Here is a 23,502-nt window from a genome sequence, read left to right on the forward strand (position 1 = left end):
TAAAGGAAAAAGACACTGGATGGGAAGTTAGGATTCTAGATCCTTTTATGTTACTAACCAACAATTACTTTGAACGTGTCACTTAACTTCTGGGTTTTTGCTTTCAGTTCTGTAGAATGAGGGATTGAAATATGTTGATTACATGAAAAATGGTCAGATAGGAAAAGTATGAAAGCATTTTGTACATAATGAGGTGGGTTGTAAACTAAAGGCACTTGGTAGAAAATCATTATTTTTGTTCTGACTGGTTTAGAAATTAAATGAGAAAATTTCCATAAAGCATCTTGGGAGAGACCTGGCACATAGTAAGCATTCGACATTAGCTTGTATGAAAATTGGAGATAGTGACAAAGCTTTGGTACTAAAATACTGTCTCTGAAAGATTGTGTAATTGAACTTCTTTAGCACCTGTGCAAAAGTAAGGGATACTTTAAGTCCATGTTTTTATTTCGTAGGATCAAATCTAAATCGCTGTGGTTTCCGAGGCTCTTCATACCTGGGTATTCCATTCAATCCATCAAAGGTCAGTTCTGTTTGGGTCAGGAGGAAGGAGAAGGGAGGTGGGGACATTTTCATGAGAAAGGATACTAAGAAAGGATACTAAGAAAGAACCAAGCTTCCAGGTTTCAGTATAGCTAAATAGTGTCTAGTAATGCATATTATGAACTGAACTCTTTAAGGGAAAGCTATACCCACCTTAATTCCTGGAAGAATGCACAATACATATACACAGAAATTCCTGTTGTCACAAAAAACTATGTCTCTCTTACTGTCCTGTGTGTGTGTAAATTATTGGTGATTTCTTGGAGAAAATGAAAATAAAGCAGTCAAGTGCTTGATACTTGTTTTTCAAGAAGCCCATAAACTTGTGTGTGTTAGAGAAGGACTTTACATTTGGTTCTCATTTCTTAGTAATAAAAGAACTCTTGCTAGGGCAGTAATTAAAGACCTAAGTAGTGACAAATTTGTTGGCCTTTGTGGCAATAGGCAGAATACCTTTAGGGTTATAACCAGAGGCTTTGGTATCAGCACATGCAGGTGTAGAAAGCAGTGAGGCCTAACACAGTGAGGAGCTTTTTTCTTCAAAGCAGACCCAGAACAAGCTTTTATAGATGTTTCATCTGTGCAAAGAATACCAATATTTTTCTACAGTAGAAAGCATGGAAAAGCTTCATCATTTTGTCAAAAGAGGTTTCACAAAATAGAAACTATTTCCTTGATGAAGTCAGCTTGCTTATGTAATGGTTACAAGCTACTATCTGGTTACATTGAGTAAGGTCAAGGTTTATATTCAGTTGCAATTTGAAGGTAAATGGCATGCTGCCAGTTTTGCTATAATCTGCTTCAAAATTTTGGAATAAATACCAGTGATTTTGGAGAAGGTGTCGTGATTTGGTAGAGGCACTGCTTTAACTTTTTTCCTCTGCCTTAAGCTATAGACCACCTTGCTTATGTCACAGTCATGAATTTGCCAAGGTGTCTTCAACCATGTGTGCCCATTGCTTTTAGCAGGGAATCTATAAGAAAAAATTCGCAATATATGAATGTATATAAAGTTGATGTTTGTTTTTCTCAATCAGATATCTATACAAATTAGTATAGACAATGTTTTAATTTTACCTATTTACTAAAAATTTTCAATGAAATAACGTTTTATTTCATTTTACTAATTAACATTATATTAATTTTGAATTCAGAATCCTGGAACAGCTCATCCTTATGACAGTGGCCACATAGCAATGACCTACACGGGCCTTTCATGTTTAGTTATTCTTGGAGACGACCTAAGCCGAGTAAATAAAGAAGCTTGCTTAGCAGGCTTGAGAGCCCTTCAGCTAGAAGATGGAAGGTATGGGTCATCCTTTCTTCTTTTTAAATTTTTTTAAGAAAAGTCTTTTGAAACTAAAGAAATGAATATACTACTATACTAGAACTTCAGAGTTTATCGAAGTTCTTTTTTTTTAAATTTATCTTAGAGAGGAAGGGAGAGAGAGAGAGAAATATCAATTGGTTGTCTCCGCACGTGCCTGACCCGGCATCGAACCTGAAACCTGGGTATGTACCCTGACCAGGAATGGAACCAATGACCTTTTGATGCATGAGATGATGTTCCAACCAACTGAGCCACCCTGGCCAAGGCTATCATAAATTCTTATTAGTCCAAACTTTTATATCTAAAGACATAGTGATAGGAGGAGAAAGGGATGAGCATTGAGTATTACATTCTAGTGTGGGTAGTTTTCTTGATATTTTTAAAGGATATAAAAAGAAGTTAAATAGTTCATTAATATTTGATGGTTCATGTGGTGTGTCTAACTAAAGAAAATTTTCCTACAGTTTTAAGGTGAAACTTTTTTTTGTTTAATCCTCACCCGAGGATATTTTTTCCATTGCTTTTCAGAGGGGCGGGGGGGTGGGGCAGAGACAGAGAGAGAGAAGCATCGTTGTGACAGAGACATACAGATTGCTTATCTCCCACACGAGCCCCTGTTGGGGCCGGGGATTGAGCCTGCAACTGAGGTACATGCCCTTGGCTGGAACCTAACCGGGGACCCTTCGATCTGCAGGCCAACGTTCTAACCACTGAGCCAAACCAGCTATGGCTAAGATGAAACTTTTTAAAGCCCAGCAGGTGATAAAGCAGTAGTGATACTGTCCAAAGAAAAGACTTTGCCAGCAAATCCTGCTATGTTGTTATTTCTGTGTCCCATCCACTATTATCTCTATTTTTCTGTCAGTATTTTAAAAATACTGCTCTTGATGAGGTGAAAATTAATGTTGACATATAAATCGACATTAATTGGAAATACTATAGTACTAAATATTTACCTCAGCAGGTACATGTGACTAATTTCTTAATACTTCAGCACAGTCTTTGTTTACTGCTATCTCATCCTTATTTATAAACAAAGGAATAGATAAGAGACACAGACGATTACCTCTCTAAAACTAATTAAATAAGTAAAAAATTAAGTTAAAACACTATGACCAACTAATTGTTTTATATATATATGTATGTATACACACACACACACACACACAATTAGTTAGAAGAAGCTCCGCATAACAAAACTTGGGTTTGGGAATTTCTTACTACCCAGTAGGTCCCAGGTTTTACCTGCTACTTTTTTTGCCATTAATTCTCAAGGCAATATGCCATAGCTGTTTCTGGCTTAGAGCAAATTTACTCTGAATGGTGGCATCTGGGAGGAGTAACTGTGGTAGTATGTAAAACTACCGAGAAATGAGAACTTTGGAGTAATAATTTAGAGATAGTTTTATATTATTCAAGTTAAGAGACCTTTTCTTTATTGAACAATGCAAGTAGTATATGGTTTTTAAATCCAGTCTTAGATTTTTAAATCCATATTTGTGAGATTTTTCTGTGAGTAAAGACATGAAGTAGGTGTTTCTAGCCCCTCTGCAAAAAAATTAAAAAACTATAGTACAGTGTTAACAGTAAATCATATTGCTGCTATTTTCAGTTTTTGTGCAGTACCCGAAGGCAGTGAAAATGACATGCGATTTGTATACTGTGCTTCCTGTATTTGCTATATGCTCAACAACTGGTCTGGCATGGATATGAAAAAAGCCATCAACTATATTAGGAGAAGTATGGTGAGTTATGTTGCTAAATTGACATTTTTAAAAAATATATACGTTTTTATTGATTTTAGAGAGAGGTGGAAGATAGAGAGGAGGAAACCTCTATTGGCTGCCTCTTGCACACCCCCTACTGGGAATCCAGCCCACTACCCAGGCATGTGCCCTGACCTGGAATCAAACCTGGGCATGGAATGACACTCAACCAACTGAACCACACCAGCCAGGACTAAATTGATTTTTTTAAATGTTATTATTGTTGGTATATTGGAGCTTCAGTTTAATGCATTCCTCATCACTTCCAGCATCTGATCTGATTGTACCTAAAGACACAATGTCTTTTTCAGAAAGAGATTGGTCTGCCTTAGAAGCAGAAAAAAACAGTAAAATCTCAAAGACAAGTATTGATAGTCTATCTGAGCAGGGACCAGTGGGGAACCTTTGGCCAAGCATAATGGAAAATTATGGCATCCTTGGTGAGATTATTCCTATATTACACATGAGGTGTGAGTTCCTTAAACCATTTTGACTTGCAAGACCCAAGTGTAACAAGATTAACGGGGCTGACAATAGATTCTTTTAGTCACTTTTGTTTTCCTAGTAATTTTTTTTTAATCTAAGGTTTATTTTAATGAGAATATCAAGTAGATATGTTATTCTTTCACACAACACAACTTAATTTTTTTTATCGACAGCAGTAAGGAAATCTTAGTCTCAGCTAGAATTATCTTTTGCTCTACTTTTTAGTCTCTATGTAAAACTGGAGAAATAGAAGTGCTGTTTCCCAGGTTTATTACTTTCCAAATATGAAATTTTTAATTTTATAAGAATATTTTAGACTGTTAATTCAACTTTTATTAGTATTTCAAAGTGAAAATGTAAGTTCTTAAAGAAATGAAATTATTTTTAACTTAATGTGTGCATGTGAATCAGTTTATAGAAGGTGCAATAGCACAAATTTTAAAAAGCCTGCGAAGGCAGGAAAAACAAACCTATAAAGGAGTTTTAAAAGGAAAAGAGATTTATGTTATATAAAAGGATGGGTGATATGCATTTTGGCATGAATACTACAGAAAAATACTGTGTTCTTGGTGCATTGGATTTGGAGGTACAGATGTTGATTTGCTTATTTACTGGTGATGTTAATTTTGAGTGCTTGGTTAAGTTAGTGTATGCCAAATTTTTCTCTGTAATGTTAGTATTTTTCCCTTTGTAATCATTCAGTATCTAGTTATGAGATATTTGGAGACTGTAACTACTCTGTCCATCATCGAACTTTTATCCACTAGTGTCAGTATGCATTTGAGGATTTTCTAGCTCTGTCATTCATTCTGTAATTATCAGTTGAAATTCTGTTAGCAAAAGCTTTTCCTTTGCCTCTATTTATCTATCTGTATTTCACTGTGGACTCTAGATTCTTGTTTTATTCAAGGTTATTATCTGTTTTCATCATGTCTTTTGATGCTCAGGTTGTCCCAGATTTGGCCAGTGAGAACGCCTTCAGCAGGCTCTTTTCCTTTTGACATAGCCCCTTCATCCTTTGAGCATCTCCTTGCTTTCTGTCACAAGACATTTCCAGGTTCATCTTTTACACTTCCAGCCTCAGCTCTGGACTGAGTCATTTCTTCAAGAAGCCATGGTTCTTCTTATTGGAGGGTGATGTTTAGAAACCAGGATTGGGGCACTGCATGTGCTTACTAATTGGTGTTGGGATATCATTACTTCTAGCCCCTTTCTCAGAAGGCAGAGCTAAGAAATGTATGCATCTATACACAGATACCCCCTTACATGCATCTATATCTATTTCTGTATCTATCTATGTATTAGAAACCAGGATTCCATCCTAATACCTCAGATTTCAATCCAGTATCACAAGGGTCATTTTAATCTTCCTCTTTTCATTTGTAACTTCCTTCTCTGGCACTGGCAAACAGAGCTTCATTATCCAGAATGATGCTTTTTGTTTAGAGCCTGAGGGTATATATTCAAAATACTGTATTTAAGAAGTGCCTAGCTTGCTGCTTTTATTTTTTTGGTGATAGGGAAAGGGTTGTGAGTTCTATGATTTTCTGGTAGGAGAGAGGTTTTCTTGTTTCCCAGGCCTCTAAGTTTTGCTCTTTTGAGTTTTCCTTTGCACACTGCCACCTCGACTGGCATACTCTTAACTCCCTTCCCTGAAGTCAGTGCCCAGTTTTACCAGAACTTTCTGTTCAGGCAGTTCTTGCTTTGCGTGAGAGTGTCAGACTATAATGATCATGCAAACTGAGGTGATACAAAGCGATCTTACTCATCAGTAGGAAAAATTAAAATTGTTCTATGACTTTAACAGGTTTTTTTAAAACGTAAAAACTTTTACTGTCAGTTATAAATGTATAAACCAGTATTTATTTAGTACACTATAATTTAAAATATTAGCAAGATTGAGAATTAAAGTGTTTTCTTTGTAAAAAAAAAATTTATCAAGAGGAGTTTGGACAGTGCTTTGCTTCTTCTCATATAAATTCCAATATGGAGCAAGCATCTTTTCTGTCTTGGTAAATGACCATTTTTCTTTATAAGTTTGTATCAGTTTCCAACATTTTATCCTTTGCATTTTCATTGTTGTATATCTCTGAGAGCTCCTTTTATGTGAAGTTTTTTGCCAGCACCAATTTCTAGAATATCTTCATTCTTTTCAACATGACCACTTTCTTCACACATGTAGATATTTTGCCTTTACTTAGTTCTTCTGACTGTAGCACTGTCAGCATTCCCACGATCAGCTATTTTTTCTATAACTATGTTTGATCTCAGTTTCACTTCCAGTGTTAATGCTTTGCTTTACTGCAGTTTCATTTTTGGTGGCCACTGTCATAACATCTTTTGGCTATTATGCCTTTTTGTAAATTGTCATGTAGTTTTATCACTAAGAAAGAGAAAACCACACACTTGCTGCCTCTGCATGAACTGAATAACATGTAGTAACAAATTACTAACAGATTTTGAAAAGGTTGATGTGATCAGTCACTTGTCATGATGCATGTCTGTTATTTATGTAGTGATTTGTGGACTGAGGGGCTAGCAGCAAGTTTGTATTTTATGCAATTGCTCATAGTTAATGCACTGTGGTTACTGAAATTTGAGTCATATTATGTTATTTAAGCCATGACACCTTAAGTTTGTACATATTGGAACTGTGCAAAGCAAGGATTGCCTATGTTTCACACTTAGGGTGGACTGTCTCTTTCAGGTAGTGAGTTTAGATCAATCTCAGACCTGCCACTAGCTCCCCTCCTCTCACTTCCTAACAATTTTTCAGATTGCCCTTGCTCTCTGCAAAAGTGTCAGGAGTGTGAGAGATGACTTGCTGAGATTTGATGTTTCTTTTTCTATAGACAGGTAATTTGAAGCTTGAGCATGTCTTCCAGCTTTGCTAAGGGTTTCTTTTTATATAGTTGTATTGTTTTGATTTTGTAGGATATGGGGAGATTAAATTTTAGGCAGGCACCATTATCCTAGCTACCTAAAAGCCTCAGAATAGATTTGTTTTGTGTTTATAATGTTTTTTGACTATAAAATCTTAAACTCATATGTTCTTGCAAGTGGGAGAGGGTAAGAGTTGGGTCTTTTTATTGGGTAGAAATTGAATATGGAGGTGCCATCTTTGAACAGTGTATTTTCAGAATGTGCATAATGTATGCATTTAGTCATTTGGTGTGGTGAATAAGACAAGAGCAGGTACTAAAAAATGCCTGCATCTACTTCTTTGTGGAAAAGAACGCATATTTTGGAGATATAAAGGAGAAATAAAATTAGATCAAAAGACAAAAATTAGTATAATGACAGCTTACTTATTATTATTTCCCTGTTAAACCAAACAATATTTTTCTTTTTCAGTCCTATGACAATGGGTTGGCACAGGGAGCTGGACTTGAATCTCATGGTAAGGCATCTTAAAATAAATGAACCTGTAGTTTCTTTTGTTTCTTCAAATAACATCATGGTATCTTCAACCTGGAGGACCTCAGAAGTTTGTCTCAGCCCTTGGTGCAGCCTGACCATCTTCTTTCCTACTTCTCTCTTTTGACACTGTTGTGCCAGTTTGAACCTCTTCTAGGTCAGTAATCATTTATAAATTATTCAGACCAGAATTTTCATGCAATATTTTCTAGTAATCTTCTCAAATGTTAGCTGCATGAAAATATTTTAGTATGATTTCTTAAGATATTGTTAGAAAATAGCAAGTTTTCTTCTTTGGCATAATGCTGAAAGGCTAGAATGTTAAACACGAATGTTAAACATGATTCAGTGAATTTGTGAAGAAAGGAAAGATTTTTTTATTTACCTTCATCAGTCTAATTATCCTAAGTCATAGTCATAAAACATTTTGCCTCAGTGTATGTTCAGTATATACATTGATAAAATCTCTCCTTCACATTTTCCCCCACTTTTGGCAGACCCAGAATAGAGAGATAATAGTCAACTTAGTTTGTCAGCACATCAATAGCCTGAATTGAATATTTCCACACACAAGTGAATAAGCTTCCATGCTTCTTTTTTTTAAAAAAAAAAAAAAGAGGCCAAATCAAGCAGTCTCTCTGAGTGAACTCCTTATTTCCTCTTCATCACAGCAGGGTTTTTTTGTGCTCACCTGTTGTGTCCATCCCCCTGCCAGTGTGATACAGTAGAAAGAGTCAGTTTTCAGGTCTCATCCCTGACACTAGTTGTGTGATCTTGGCTCCTCACTTAGTATCTCTAAGGACTTCCTCATCAACAGAGTAGAAATAATTGTATCTTTTTATTTTAAGGTTGTTATTAGGATTATAAGAGATACGAGGTAAAGTGGATTGTAAACTATAAAACATATATAAAAAGATATATTTAACATATATTCTTCGATCCCATATCCTTATATTTCCCCTGGAACCTTGTCCTATTAGGTATCTTTTCACTCTCTCACATCTTTACTCCCTCTTTCGATGTAGGTTTTTGTAGTGTGTAGCACTAAGGACTGTATAGAAGACTGTCTTGGATTTTCCTCCAAGGCCATATGGTAATTAGGACACCATAATTCTTGTGTGTGCCTAAGTTTATATGAGATTAGCAGTGGGGCAAGCTGGCAATAGCAATTATGTCACTTGTCATCACTGCTTGGTAAGGAAGGATATACTTGTAGTTGCACAAAGAGGAAATCTGGCATCTATAAGAATTTCTGAGACAGGGTCTGGTGCTCACTGTTGTAAAGGGTGTTAATGGGCACTCTGGCTGAGGAGGCACCTTACCAGTATAGGAGACCTATGGGACAGACACTGTTGTTCCCAAGAAATTGAGATTACCTTCTGTGGGATGGGATGTGAAACAGAGAGGGGTCCTGTCAGGAAAAAAAATCTTGTTATGTCACACAAGTAGTAATTTTGAGTCAGTATGACTTGCCTAGGATTGTACCCATCAAGATCATCAGTGATGGACTGTGATTCATGCCAAAAAGCTTACATCCTTCTTATATCTCTAAATTTGACATGGTAGGTTTGAGGCCTAAAGCCCTAGAGGAGGGCTTCCTAATCAGAGTGCTGCAGTACATTGATTTACCATAAATGGTTTCTAGGTGTGCCAAGCTATTGCTCTGTCAGCCATTGGGGCAGCCAAGCAGGACCTGGGTGTCTGGAGCCCCTGGTAAGGTGGCCTCTGGCCAAGAGCACCCTCCTCAGTACAGCTCAGTATGTCCTACGAATATCAGATACTCTTGTTCTTTTTGTGCTCTGAGGTTAGATAGGCTGAGAAGAACTGTTCTGGAGGACTTTGGTATAGCCTTCCTCCCCTGTCTCATTTTGTCCCTCTACTGGTAAGTAAAACCTCCTCCTAAATAGTAGTCCTGCAGTTTGGTCACCTGTGAAGTCATTGTACATTCCCTTCTCTTCTTTCTATTGTTCTTTTTTTTTCTTTCAAATTATAAGAGAAGGTTTACTTAGAAAGTTACAGAGGTGCCCGGCCAGGCGTGGCTCAGCGGTTGAGCGTCGACCTAGGGTCCAGGCGATCAGGGTTCAATTCCCGGTCAGGGCACATGCCTGGGTTGTGGGCTTGATCAGTGACTCTCTCATCATTGATGTTTCTGTCTCTCTCTCCCTCTCCTTTCCTCTTTCTGAAATCAATAAAGATATATTAAAAAAAAAAAAGTTACAGAGGTGTAGTAAAAGTGAGACAGCTGGGCAGCGAAGGCTCAGGAAACAGTTTATAGAAGTAGAAGACATGCTCCTGGAGCTTAGGAGAGAGAAAGGCAAAAACTCCCGGGGGAACAAAGAGGGGAACAGAAAGGCATGGGCCTATTCCTTAGAGGGCGAGTTTCTCTTGTTAATCTCTTCAGAATAGTGGTCCAAATATACCATTTGCCCTTCCACAAAAATGGCTCATTCTTTAATTTTCTGTATGAGCCTTCAGCGACTTAGGAAGTTTCTCTCTTACAGTTCTGAGTGATCTTTGTTTCAAATCCAGCATCTCTTTCTCATTTCTTATCTTCTCTTTACTGAAGCATTTGAAGCTATTAACCTCTCCTTTTTTGAAATACTACATTCCTCTTGTCCTGCTTCCTGACCAGTTGTTTCTGGCTCCTTCACCATTTTCGTTTCTTCCTCTGACCTCTTTACCTCAGCTCCACTTTCTTCTTATCTTTGGGCAGTGTACCTTTCTACATCTCGGGGCCCTTGTACTTGCTGTTTTTTGTATAGACTCCTCCACCCCCGACCCTAGCATACACCTGGCTTTATTTCACATCCTTTAGGTCTTGGTTCATGTGATATTTTTGGATAAGCCCCCTACTTAAAATTGCAAACCACCCACATACCCCCTATTTAGAATCGCAAACCAACCACATATGCAAACCCTGTTCCCTGTCCCCCTTTCTGGCTTTATTTTTCTCCATATCACTTATATTTTAGCTGTTTGTTCACTGTCTCTTCATGTAATGTAAGACTCATGAGAACAGAGATTTGGGCCTGTCCTATTCACTGTCGTATCCCCACCCCTGTAACACATGTGGCGCACAGACAAATGAACCAACAGATGGTTCTTTATCAATCATCCCTGTGTTGATGGCATCCAAACTATGTTTCCAAACATGTGCTATTGTTTCCGGGCTGCATAGCCCTTTCTCTCTGCCTGCCAGGCTTTTCCTCCTTGCTATCTCTTCAGCATCCCAAGCTGCTCGTGTTTAAACCATTCCTCTCCTCGTCTTCCTCCCGTGCCTATCCTTGTTATTCAGGAATGTGGAACTACTACCAGAGAAGCCAGAAATGCAGAATTTTGGGTGTTTAATCTCTTGTTCTGTCTTTTTTTAAAAATTTGCTAGTCACACCAGTTGTCCCCCATAAGTCACCAGTTTTGGTGATTGATCTACAGACGAAAAGGAAGAGAATTTTTTTTATTAACTGCTGCTCTGTGCCAGCTACCATTTAGTCTCATTTAATCCTCACACCAGCCCTCTGAGAGTGGTCATCTTTGTATTAGATTCAATCAGAGAAGCAAAACCACTATGAATATTAAAGAATAAGGATTTAGTACAGGAATAAGATTTTACAGCATTGGAGAAGATGGAGGAGGAGTCAGGGTCTGAAAGGAGTAGTTGGTCGATCAGGGGAAAGTCACTGAAAAGCTCTCCTGAAGCACGGGCACAGGTGAACAGGTGAGACCTTGCAGGGGAATCTGGAAAGCCAGACACATGCAGCTGCCAGAGTGTGACTGTGGTGGAGGAGTCTGTGGAGGGCTATTGCTCTGCATCCATTTATGGGCCCGGTGTCACAAGGACAAGAAGTAAGAAAAACTTGGATTCCAAGTATGTGGAAGGAGATTAACAGGATCTGCCAGCACCTCTGCCTGTGTCTCTTATTGCCCCTGAAAATAGCCAGGGCATTGGATGCTGCTTTACTTCCACCTTACAATTTTATAGATTTCTCCAACTTCAGGCCATACTGGAAGTTCTAGCATAGCCAAGTTATTACAGTACAAAACCACTGCAATAATTATTGCCATTTTACGCCGAGAATTTATTATAGACTGTAGAGAGAATATGTTCTCCAATGTTCCTCCATGCCTCTTCACCTCTGGATTTTGCTAGTACTCTTTTTTTTTTTTTTTGCCTGAGATGCTTCCCCTCCACCTGCCTTTTGTTTCCCTTTTCTTAACCTTCAGAGTTTTACCCATCTTTCTGTGCCGGGTTCCAGCATCATATTTTCTGAAAATCTTTCATTATCTGTTGTTTCCCCCGCCCCCACTTCCCAAGCCCTGAGCAGTATCTCCTTTTTCTATATTTCTGTAATACTTGGTTCATACCATTTTTATGGTACTAAGCTTGGTTTACTTGATCTTCTCTGCTAAGTTGTAACTTGTGTCTTGTTCATGTCTTATCCATATGCCCTTGTATGTTGTAGTTGTTCAGTAAATATTTAATGAATTGGTTATCCTGCATTGCACTCTGCATTTCAAAGCTGAAAAGGCTGAATTTGTGATAATGTACTTCTGCTACAGTTTGGTAATAATCAAGTTTCTTAATGTGCTTTTCTTTCTAATTCTGCAGTCTAAATGTTATTTAATACATTGTTTTTTGTTTTGTTTTGTTTTTTTAATTCATCTGATCTTCTCAAACTACTGCTTAGCATGGAGCCCACTTATCACGAAAGCTAAACAGGCACGTTATATCATTCTAGGCCATGATCATGTGATGATTCGATTTATCCTAGTGATTCTCTTATGATAGTACAGTTCATGTGTTTGGGAAGAATTGGATTTACCTGCTTTGCTAGGATTAAAACTATTTTTTCTCAGGATGCATAATATAAACGTAAAAGTTAGATAATTTGATTCTATGATTCTTTTAAAATACCTGGTTTTAATTGAAAAGAAAAGTAATAAACTCTCTTTGGCCTAATTTCATCTAAGCATTCAACTTCTTTGAATTTACCTCACTTAACCCTTTTTGTGTGATATTGAAATGTAAAATGGTGTACTTATTTATGTGACGAAAGTATTTAGCTTTCTACTTTACCTCTAGCTATGTCTTAGTTGACCATCTTAAATTACACATTTCAGAGCACATGGATTCTTTCAGATAATTTGATATATACAAATAAATATTAAGAGAATGCTTAGGATTGAGCTGTAAAACCTTATGGGAACAATAAGTTAACTTATAACTGTGTTACACTTTTAAAATATAAATAAATTATAGCATGAAAAACTCGAGTCAGGAACACCATTAGCGTGCACCTGGAAGAACTGAAGAAGGCTGTTAAAAGAGAACCTCTATGGTCCCTTCCTGTGATATTTTATTACTGAGATATTGTGCTTCCATTAATTATTCATATAACTGAAGCATATCACTTTAGGTGGCAAACTTTTAGCAATTTCAGGTGGAAATCTTTCTCTTATTTGTATGTGCGTTAATAGTTTTCCTTTTATATACCTCTGATAAGGAAGGTTATTTTCATACCATCTACAACCTAGGCATAATGAACACAGTTTAACCTTTTCTTGATAAATTCAGATCATTACTATGAGAAGCAGTTCTTGTATTATACTTGAATATAATAATGTAATATTCTTGAAGTTTTTTGAAACTTGTAGGAATTGTTGATCTAATCCTATTTAGCCCCCCCAGAGGATATTCTATTTGAGTTCTTATGCCTGCTATTTTATAATATTTCTTAATTTACTTATTGTTAAGATGTTACTGTGTTTCTTGCTGTTTTTATGTCTAACATACTGCTTTTAATCCAGGTTTTTGAAACTAATTAATTTTTTTTTAGAATTTTATGTGAAACAACCTTTTAGGAGTAAATTTTGGTAAATGAATTTTAATTTAAAGTATAGACTTTGTAATTACTGTTTTTGACTACTCAGAGCCCAAATTTCAGGAATTAATATTTTCAAAATTTGGTGATTTGGGCAAAGTAAAAAGTATTTTTACTTTGAATTGTGCTGGTTTGCTTTAAAGAATCCTAACAAGTAATTTAGATAGTAGCAATTAAATGTTTCATTACTATTAGAAGCTTTAAGTTTAATGATATAATACCTGAAGTCATGGCCAGATTTTCATGAAAGAAAAATTGAAACTAGCAGGTTATTGAAGAGGAAATAAGATTGATAGTTGCTTACTATAAATTACTCGAAAAGGTTATGATAATTTTTTTACTTTTCTGTTTTAATTTACTCATGACTAACATAGATCTCCTAGCTAACTGGGAAAAATTCTAAAGATTAAATAGTTTTTACTTACAGTAATCCATTTGATGTTATAGCTGCCTTAAATGTTCTGCAGGAAATGTTCAGTTTTCCAGAGAATGCATTCAAGATTTGTCACCAAAAGGAAAGTTACAGGATAAGGAATATTAGGAACTGTCATCTATTTAAATAGCTGAAATAAAAATTACTAAGTGAAGTTGTAATAAATTAGAAATGCAAGTGTTTTAAAATTGTTTGGAGTTGACAACAAATAGTCCCAGTGAAAAGTGTTGTTTCTTTTCTTTATGAAAAAGTACTGAGTTTTCATTTCCTGAGGAAAGTACTTACCTTTGTAAGCATATTGGTTTCCTATTGCTGCTATAACATTTTACTGCAAACTTGGGGATGTAAAACAACACAAATGTATTCTCTTACAGTTCTGGAGGCCAGAAGTCTGAACTGCATTTTACAGGGCTAAAATCAAGATGTCAGGGGGCTGATTACTTCTGGAGGCTCCAGGGAAGAATCTGTTCCTTTGCCTCTTGCAGCTTCTGGTGGCTACCAGCATTCTTTGACTTATTGCCACATCACTCCAGTCTGTTTCTATAGTCACATTGGTTCCTCTTTCTGTAGTTTAATCTCCCTCTGCTCCCCTCTTAAGAGGACACTTGTGGCTATATTTAGGGCCCACCCAGGTGATCCAGGATAATCTCCCCATTTCAAGATCCTGAACTTAATCACATTTGCAAAGACCTTTTTGCCATGTAAGGTAACATGCACACGTTCTAGGGATTAGGACCTGAATATCATTGGGGGGCATCATTCAGCCTACCAGGGTGAGTGGATACTCACTGTGTATCTACTTCCAGCTACAGTTTTCTTCTCCCCTGCCCACACGTTCTTATCCTCGCTCAAACTTTCCTTTCTTAAATTTCAGAAACCATTTAGGAATCACATCTGCATACCATCTTCTAGCTTGTTTATGTTATATGTGAAAATTAGCCTGTAGCTTCAGGCAGGTGGAACCTCAATTCATAAGTAATACACTGTCTTTAAGGGAATTAAAATCAGACTTAGGTGGTAGAGTCCTGGAAAGGGAATAGTAGTTTGTCCTACGTTTTAGTTTCAGCTCTGCCATTAACCATATAACTTTGAACAAGTTCTTTAGTCTCCCTAAGCCTTACTTGTTTTCATAAGTAAAATGTTTTTTATAGCTTTAAATTATATTAAATTATTTTCTGTTTCATCAGATTAGTATTGAAGACTTTAGTGTTCAGTGGTTATTTAAAATTATTGTTTTTTAAATTTAAGCTACTTTTATTTTACTATTGTCTAGAATTATTTAACCCCTTTTTCCCCCAACCATTTTATATTATTTTCCTACTCATCTATTTTGAAGTGTAACAAATTGTGTGGTTTTGATTAACAGGAGGATCAACTTTTTGTGGCATTGCATCGCTGTGTCTCATGGGTAAACTAGAAGAAGTTTTTTCAGAAAAAGAATTGAACAGGATAAAGAGATGGTGTATAATGAGGCAACAAAATGGCTATCATGGAAGACCGAATAAGCCTGTAGACACCTGTTATTCTTTTTGGGTGGGAGCAACTCTAAAGGTAAGAGAAATAATAAAAATGAGAAACGTATACTTTCTGTTAATACCAGCTGTGTTTAAAGGGTTTGGTCTATGACTATTCATTGAATATTATTAAGTTTAAGCTACTAAGTTTTTCCTGTTGCTCTGGCAAAGCTAGTGTCTATATGGTTTTTTGATAGAATTCAGTTATCTGTTGTACTACTTGAAAATTTCCATTCTTATAAAATCCAAGTGGCCCAGGTAAGAAAGTAGATATAAAAAAAACTTGCTACTGAAACTGACCAGTAGTCCACCTAGAGCAGGGATCTGTCTAAGCATACCAGTAAAGATTTCATGGGAAGACACTAATCTTAAAAGACAAACCATAAGTCATTTTCTTTAAAAATCATTTAAGGTTTTCTATTGTTTATTTATTTATGTAAACTTTCAGAAATGTATTGGTTGGTATGTTCATACATTTTCCCCATCTCTACTACATTTTGATATATCTAATTCCATAAGGTTATTAGCCACTAAATACCTACAGGTTTTCTCGTTTTTAAAATTGCCTTTCACCTTTAAAAAGTATCACTTAGTTGTGATATTCTGGAATCTAGCAAAAGTCTATGTTCATCTTCTATGTAATTTCCTAATTTTTCCTCTTAGACAAAAATTCATACATAAGGTTGAAATGAATTCGGAAAATAGAATGATTTAAAATGAAGGCAAGAGCCGCCTCCCTCTCTCCCACACCATTTTTAATTTTTTTAATTATGGAAAATTTCAACATGCTCAAAAGTAGAGGGAATAGTATATAATGAATCCCTCTACGTCCATCAGGCAGTCTCAGCAATTTTCATCCCAAAGCCAGCTTTTCTTTATCCATACTACTTACTACCCACTACTTTTCCCCTTCCTGTATTATTTTAAGGTAAATCCCAGATACCAGTTTTAAATTATTTGAAAATTTTTCAGTGTACTTGTTAAACAAAAATATCATTTCTGAAAAACAGAACTGTAGTATTATTATCACATCTACAAATCAACCATAATTTCTTTTAATAGCCAGTCATTGATGGTATATGTTTCCTAGTGGATCACTTGAAGGAGGCGCATCATCTCTGGTGGTCTCTCCTTTTATGCAAAGGTCTCCAGAGTTGTCAGACCTGATTTATCCATTATAAAGTTCCCCATTAGCTTTTTTTTTCTTTTTTGTATGATGGTCAAATCTACATAATGTAATACTTATCAGTTTAACTATTTGTAAGTGTACAATTCATTGGCATTAATTACATTCACAATGTTGTGTAACCCATTACCACTGTCTATGCCCAAAAATTTTTCATCATCCTCAACGTAAACTCTGTACTAATCAAATGATAACTCTCATTACATCACCATTCTTTCCTCCCTCCAACCTCAGTTGTACTTTCTGTCTCTATGAATTTGCCTATTCTAGATGTGTCTTATAAGTGAAATGACTTGTGTTTTTCTGTGTCTGGCTTATTTCACTTAGTATAATGTTCTCAGAGCCCATCCATGTTGTATCATATGTCAAAATTTCATTCCTTTTTACGGCTGAGTAATAAATATTTATTTTATGTAAATACCATATTTTGTGTACCCATCTGTCTGTTGATAGATATTTGGGTCATTTGTACATTTTAGCTATTGTTAAGGTGGCTATATAGTCAATAATATTGTAATAACTGTGGATGGTGTTAGATGGATACTAGACTTACAAGTGTGATCATTTTGTAAGGTATATAAATGCCTAATCACTATGTTGTACATCTGGAACAACATTTATATCAAAACTAAATTTTTTAAAAAAGGTACATTTAGATACAAATGTCTGTTCAAGTTCCTGCTTTCATTTCTTCTGGATATTTACCTAGGAGTGGAATTGCTAGATCATATGGTAGTTTTATGTTTAGCTTTTTGAGGAGCCACCAGACTTTTCCATAGCAGCTGCACCATTTGACATTCTCACTAGCAGTGTATGAGGGTACCAGTTTCTTTACAATCTCATGAACACTTGTTTTTTCTGTCGTCGTTGTTTTTTTAATAATAGCCATCCTAATGGGTGTGAAGTGTTATTTTGTGGTTTTGATTTGCATTTCCCTAATGAATAGTGATGTCGAGCATCTTTTGATGTGTTTGTTGGCCATCTGTGTATCTTCTTTGGAGAAATATCTACTCAAGTCTTTTGCACATTTTTAAATCAGGTTGTTTGTTTTCTTGCTGTTGGGTTGTACAAATTCTTCATGTATTGTAGATATTGATCCCTTATCATGATAAATGACTTGCAAATATTTTCTCCTATTTCCTGGTTGCCTTTTCACTCTGTTGATAATGTCCTTGGCTACGTAAAAGTTTTTTAATTTGATGAAGTCCAATTTACCTTTTTTTTTTTGGTCTTATCTGTGCTTTTGGTTGTCATATCCATGAAATCATTGCCAAATACAATGTCATGCAGCTTAATCCCCAAATTTTCTTCTAACAGTTTTATAGTTCTAGCTCCTTTTTTTATGTTTTAATTTATCTTTATTGTTGAAAGTATTACAGATGTCTCCTTTTTCCCCCCGTTGATCCCCTCCACCCTGTATTCACCCCAGCCTTCACCACACTATTGTCTGTGTCCATGGGTTATGCATATATGCATATAATTTCTTAGGTTAATCTCTCCCCATCCACCCCTGCCTCCCCTCTGAGATTTGTCAGTCTGTTGCATGCTTCTTTGTCTTTGGATCTATTTTGTTTGTCAGTTTATTTTGTTCATTAGATTCCTCATATGAATAAGATCATGTGATACTTGTCTTTCTCTGACTGGTTTATTTCACTTAGCATAATACTCTCCAGGTCCCACCATGCTGTCTCAAAGGGTAAAGGATTCTTTTTTTATAGCTGCATAGTATTCCATGGTGTAAATGTCCGAGAAGATGCTTGATATGATTTCAGTCTTCCTGAACTTGTAGAGACTTGTTTTGTGTCCTAACACATGGTCTGTCTTTGAGAGTGTCCCATGTGCACTTGAAAAGAATGTATATTCTGCATCTTTGGGGTGAAATGTTCTATAAATATCAATTAAATCCATCTGATCTAGCATGTCATTTAGAGTCACTATTTCCTGGTTGACTTTTTGTCTGGAAGATTCATCCAGTAAAGTCAGTAGAATGTTAAAGTCCCTACAGTACAATACAGTTATAGTTTTAGCTCTTGGGTTTAAGTTTTAAATCCATTTGGGGTAAATTTTTGTATATGATATAAAGTAAGGATCCACCTTCATTCTTTCGCATGTGGATATTCAGCTTTCTCAGTGCCATTTGTTGAAAAGACTGTTTTCCTCCCATTAAATGATCTTGATACCATTGTTGAAAATCAGCTAACCATATATGTGAGGGTTTGTTTTTAGGCTCTCTGTTCTATTCCATTGGTCCATGTGTATTGTCCCTATGCCAGTACCATACTGTTTTAATTGTAGTAAGTTTCAAGTGAGGAAATATGAGTCTTCTAACTTTATTTTTTTAAGACTGTTTTGATTATTTGGGGCCCCTTGCAATATCATATGAATTTGAGGCTTGGCTTTCCCATTTCTTATAAAAAAGGCTGTTGACTTTTTTTTTTTAATCCTCACTAGAGGATATGTTTTACAGATTTCAGAGAGAGACGGGGAGGTGCGGGGAGAGAAACATCAATGTATGAGAGAAATACAGATTTGCCTCCCATATGCACCCCCATCAGGGATCGAATCAGCAAACTTTTTGATGCACAAGACCAGGCTCCAACCAACTGAGCCACAGTGGCTGTTGAAATTTTGATAGAGATTGCTTCAAATCTATACTTTGCTTTGTATAGTATTGACTTCTTAACATTGCTGTCTTTCTGTCCATGAGCATGGGACATCTTTGTTCTAAATTTTTAATTCTTTTAGATGCCATTGTAAATGGAATTGCTTTCTTAATTTTCTTTTGGATTATTTGTTGCTGGTGTGTATAAACCTTATCACTTTTTAAAGAAAGGTTTTAGCAGTCATTGAAAATCATTGCTTAAATCCATTGTCATTGGGAGTTGCAAAATGGTAATATTCTATGATTTCTTTTAAATTTATTAACTAGGATTATTTTATAAAGACGAATTAATTTACCCTAAAGTATAGTTGGTGCAGAAAAAGGCAGGTAAATACTTAATTCTTTCTCTTAATTTTAATAATATTCATTCAGTACAGTGAGTTTGGTTCCTTAGCATCCCCTAAAGTTTCCCAATAAAATAATTAGGTTTTAGGCTTTTTTTCCTTTTCAGTATCATCGTTCATTCATAAACTTTAACATATTTTGTATGTTTTAATCCATTACATTGTTCTTTTTAATGTTCAAATTGTCCCATATTTAGCCAGTAAAGGCCCTTCAAGTTGACTTTGGGGTTGTTCTGTTATGACCTTGGTAGTCTTCGACAGCTTTCTAAACTCAACCACTTTCAGTTTTTAAAACTTTAATTCTTGTGGATAACTTTAAATAATATGCTGATTTCTTGACTCATCACCATTACACATTGTCTTTAATTCCCAGTTATGAAAAATGAAAATTTAGCCTCCTTTTTTTCAGCAAGTTGTTACTAGTTTTGTATGTATGTGTATTTGTTTTTCTTTTTTAGTTCTGAACCTTTTCTCCTCTTCTATCTTCTGATTTGGCCAGTTTACCTTTACTTTTATAATGTCAAATTTGATAACATTCACATTTTGTACAGAAACAATAAAATACTTTATGCTTCACCTGTAGGTTGATTCTAAAATTTAAAAACCAATAATCACTTATTATGATTACATAAATATTGTTTTTTGCTGAACCAAGTATAGTGTTAAGATTATAATTTCTTTTTATGTAATGATCTGTGTGCCACTTGATAGAAAATGTTTCCAGCATCAAAACTCTAAAGATTCTCTCCTTGTGTTCTATTAATTAAATCAAAATGAATATGTTTGTTTTTTATTTGTATCATAACATTTTTTTATTGGTTTTGTTTTTATTTTTGAGAAATAGTGCTTTTTCGTTAATCACTGATATCTTCTGTGCCTCTCTGAGTCATTAACACACTTTCAAATGCTTTGTGTCTTACAGAAATTTCTTGAACTCTCTTGCGTACTGCTTACCACCCCTTCTCTTTACACTTTGATTTATTCTTTATTTTTTTCTATTTAATGGGATCTTAAGAGAGAACAAATAGTACATGTCCTCAGTCTTTAAGCTATAGAACTTTTATGCTAAAATCATATTTGTCTCATCTTTTATCTTTCCTAATTAAAGAGCTGTAATTTTTTTTACTATTCTCAAACAAAGCTGTCTCTAGCATCTGGTTAATAATTTTTGTTGCTCTTTTATGAAATATTTTTAGTTCTAGCTACTACCAGTTTGTAACTTAAATAGCTCGAAAGCTTATCATAAGAGTTAAAATATAGGTAGACAAAATTGTAGTTTTTTCAATGACTGAAGAAGTTGAACAGATTGGGGAAGTTGTGATGAAAAGGGGTTGTGGGCATGGTTCAAAAGAAGGATACAGTGAGTGGGTCAAGAAATCAGGAGAGTAGATTTGATACAATAATAAACAAGATCATGTGGTTGACTACTTTTAAGTGCTCAACTCCCCAGAGGTTTGCTCTGAGAGTCTTAGCTAGAGAAAAGCATATTTAAATGATATATATCTGAAAATTGAGCCCATGGTTGATATGAAAGTTTTATGTCAGTAAATTTATATTTGTCATGTCATTTCAGCTTTTGAAAATTTTCCAGTACACTAACTTTGAGAAAAATAGAAATTACATCTTATCAACGCAAGATCGCCTTGTAGGGGGATTTGCCAAGTGGCCAGATAGTCATCCAGGTAATTTATTTTTTGTATGAATCCAAAACTCTTCTTTTGTTTATTTCTTGACTAAACCTTCAAGCATCTTTGTCAGAAAGGGCATATAGAAAATTTAACTGTAGTTGTAAACTTAAAAATAATGTTTTTTAAAAGGTAAATTGTTTAAGTTTAGGGTAGACTTTTAGGGTGCTGGGGTTATAAAGGAAGGGTTTGATTATTAAGATGTGTTGGTATTGTTTGCATTTTCTAAATATTTTACTTAGCAATGTTTTATTTCATTTGAGGCAATAAGGCATCAGATAGTCTAAATAAGCCCTGTCCAAATTAGAGAATCATTTGATCCATCCAAAATCTTCAGGATTGTTAGCTATCACTTGAGCTACATAGAAAAAATTGCTCTTAATCCAAAAGGAGGAACCCGTTTTTGCTCTTTTCAGAAATTATTATATCAGAAATCTCAAGTCTTGAATACAGGTGTGTCCCTCACTGTTTAGACTTTTGTTCTCTGAATTTTGGCAGATTCTGGTTATTCTTTTAGCTGAATACATTACTATGTGAACTCACACCATTCACTATCTAAAACTAGGAACCAAATAAATTCAAACAATATGATATTCCATGCTTTCCAAACTCAGGAATGGGTATAGATGTGAAGGGCAAAGGATTCTTGTGTTTCATAAGCACTTTTAAATGTTTTTTTCCAAAATATTGAAAAATCTATGCTAATAACGGCATTTCTTCAAAATATGTGTATATTTCTGATATTTTCCAAACCTTATTACAAGCTTTATACTTTTAATATAAAACTGTTTGCTCAGTAACTACACGGATGCCATCTGCAGGCCCTTCAGACTTCTGCCAGCTGAACTCATTATCTCTATGCTCCATCTGACCCCAAAACTTTAGTGGCACTAGACCCAAGTTCATGCCTAGGATTCTGCAGAAGTCTTATCATTAGTCATCCTGCCTCTAGCCTAGTCCCCCTCATTGACACTTTGCATGTGTGTATGTACACACATGGAGAGGGGATCAAAGCTTTTTTCAGACTCTCAAAGGGATCTCTGATGTAAAAAAAGGTTGAGAACCTCGAATCTAAACTCTTCTATTAAATCTATTTTAAAAATTCAAAGACTTTCTCAGCACTCATAGTCATTTCTTTGGCATGGCACACAAGGCCCTCCTGGGATTTGGCTCCTCTCCCACCTCTAGCATCATTCTTCATGCTACTGGCCCCTCCGCATTATGTTTTTAACTCCAGCAAAATGAATCTATTTATAACTTCCAAAAACTCACTTTGATAGTTCTTTAAAAAGAACTCAGAACACTGACACTTTTGATAAGCAAGTTGACAAATTATTAGCTATAAATAATATGAAACTAGATTCAAAGAATGATTGTTTTTGCAGCATTACTATAGAATCATAGTTTTTATTATTAGCCTAGAACCTCTTCAATTCATATCCTATCATTGAACTGCTATGGTCAGAATATGTACTTGAATTAAATAAATAAGGGTCTCATGAAATCATATTTTGTACCTGAAATGAACAGGAATATTTCTTCACATCCATACTTGTATTTTCATGCAAAATATTCTTCTTTAGAAAAAAAATGTACAATGTTCTTAATTCTAAAGCAAAATAATATTTTAAAAGTTTTGGTTTCTATAACACATAGCCAGAGATATGTTAGAAAAGGGACTCAAGAAAATTATTTTGGTCTTGATGTCATTTTTTTCAGTCAGTGCATGGTGCTATTTTAACAAATAATGACAGTCTCTTAGAAAGCATTTCTTGTATACTTGAAATACATTTTGAGTATTTACAATAGCTTTTTAAAACGAAAATTCTTGAAGCTTTTTTCTTGCGAGATCAGTTTCTAACTTCAACATTTGTGTGAATACTTGGATGTAATACTTTTTACAGATATGTTACAATGTCTTCAGAGCCTGTACACTACAGATCATAGAAAGTCTTTGTATGATAAATTGAACTTATGTGGATAGACCTGAAACCTGTTCCTAGAGCCTTTATAAAAGTCATTTAAACAAGTCTTTAAAATTATCTTATTCTTGGTTCGAATAAATCTAGTAGCAGATTTGGCACAAAGAGATTTTATATACATTAGTAGGGGGTACTTGAGAAAAGAATGGTTTTATATGTATTCAGCATCTAAAGTGCTTGAATACGTTACCACTTACAGATAAGAAGTGTTGTTGTTTTTTTAACTATTTGAGGTTTGAAACAATTAACTGGTTCACTGGATTTTACAAAAATCC

General features: G+C 35.3%; 1 protein-coding gene across 1 annotated transcript in view; it reads left to right on the top strand.

Annotated features, from left to right (window-relative positions):
* The window catches only part of PGGT1B (protein geranylgeranyltransferase type I subunit beta), a 45,963-nt gene that overhangs the window by 18,995 nt on the left and 3,466 nt on the right, over positions 1–23,502 (top strand). Inside the window, exons 3-8 of the mRNA XM_081132416.1 lie at positions 456–523; positions 1,698–1,849; positions 3,486–3,618; positions 7,480–7,525; positions 15,221–15,405; positions 21,134–21,242. Coding sequence (XP_080988542.1) covers positions 456–523; positions 1,698–1,849; positions 3,486–3,618; positions 7,480–7,525; positions 15,221–15,405; positions 21,134–21,242 — 693 coding nt within the window. The remainder of the gene's footprint in view (positions 1–455; positions 524–1,697; positions 1,850–3,485; positions 3,619–7,479; positions 7,526–15,220; positions 15,406–21,133; positions 21,243–23,502) is intronic.

Source organism: Miniopterus schreibersii (genome assembly GCF_964146895.1).
Source record: "Miniopterus schreibersii genome assembly, chromosome: 3".
Lineage (NCBI taxonomy): Eukaryota > Metazoa > Chordata > Mammalia > Chiroptera > Miniopteridae > Miniopterus > Miniopterus schreibersii.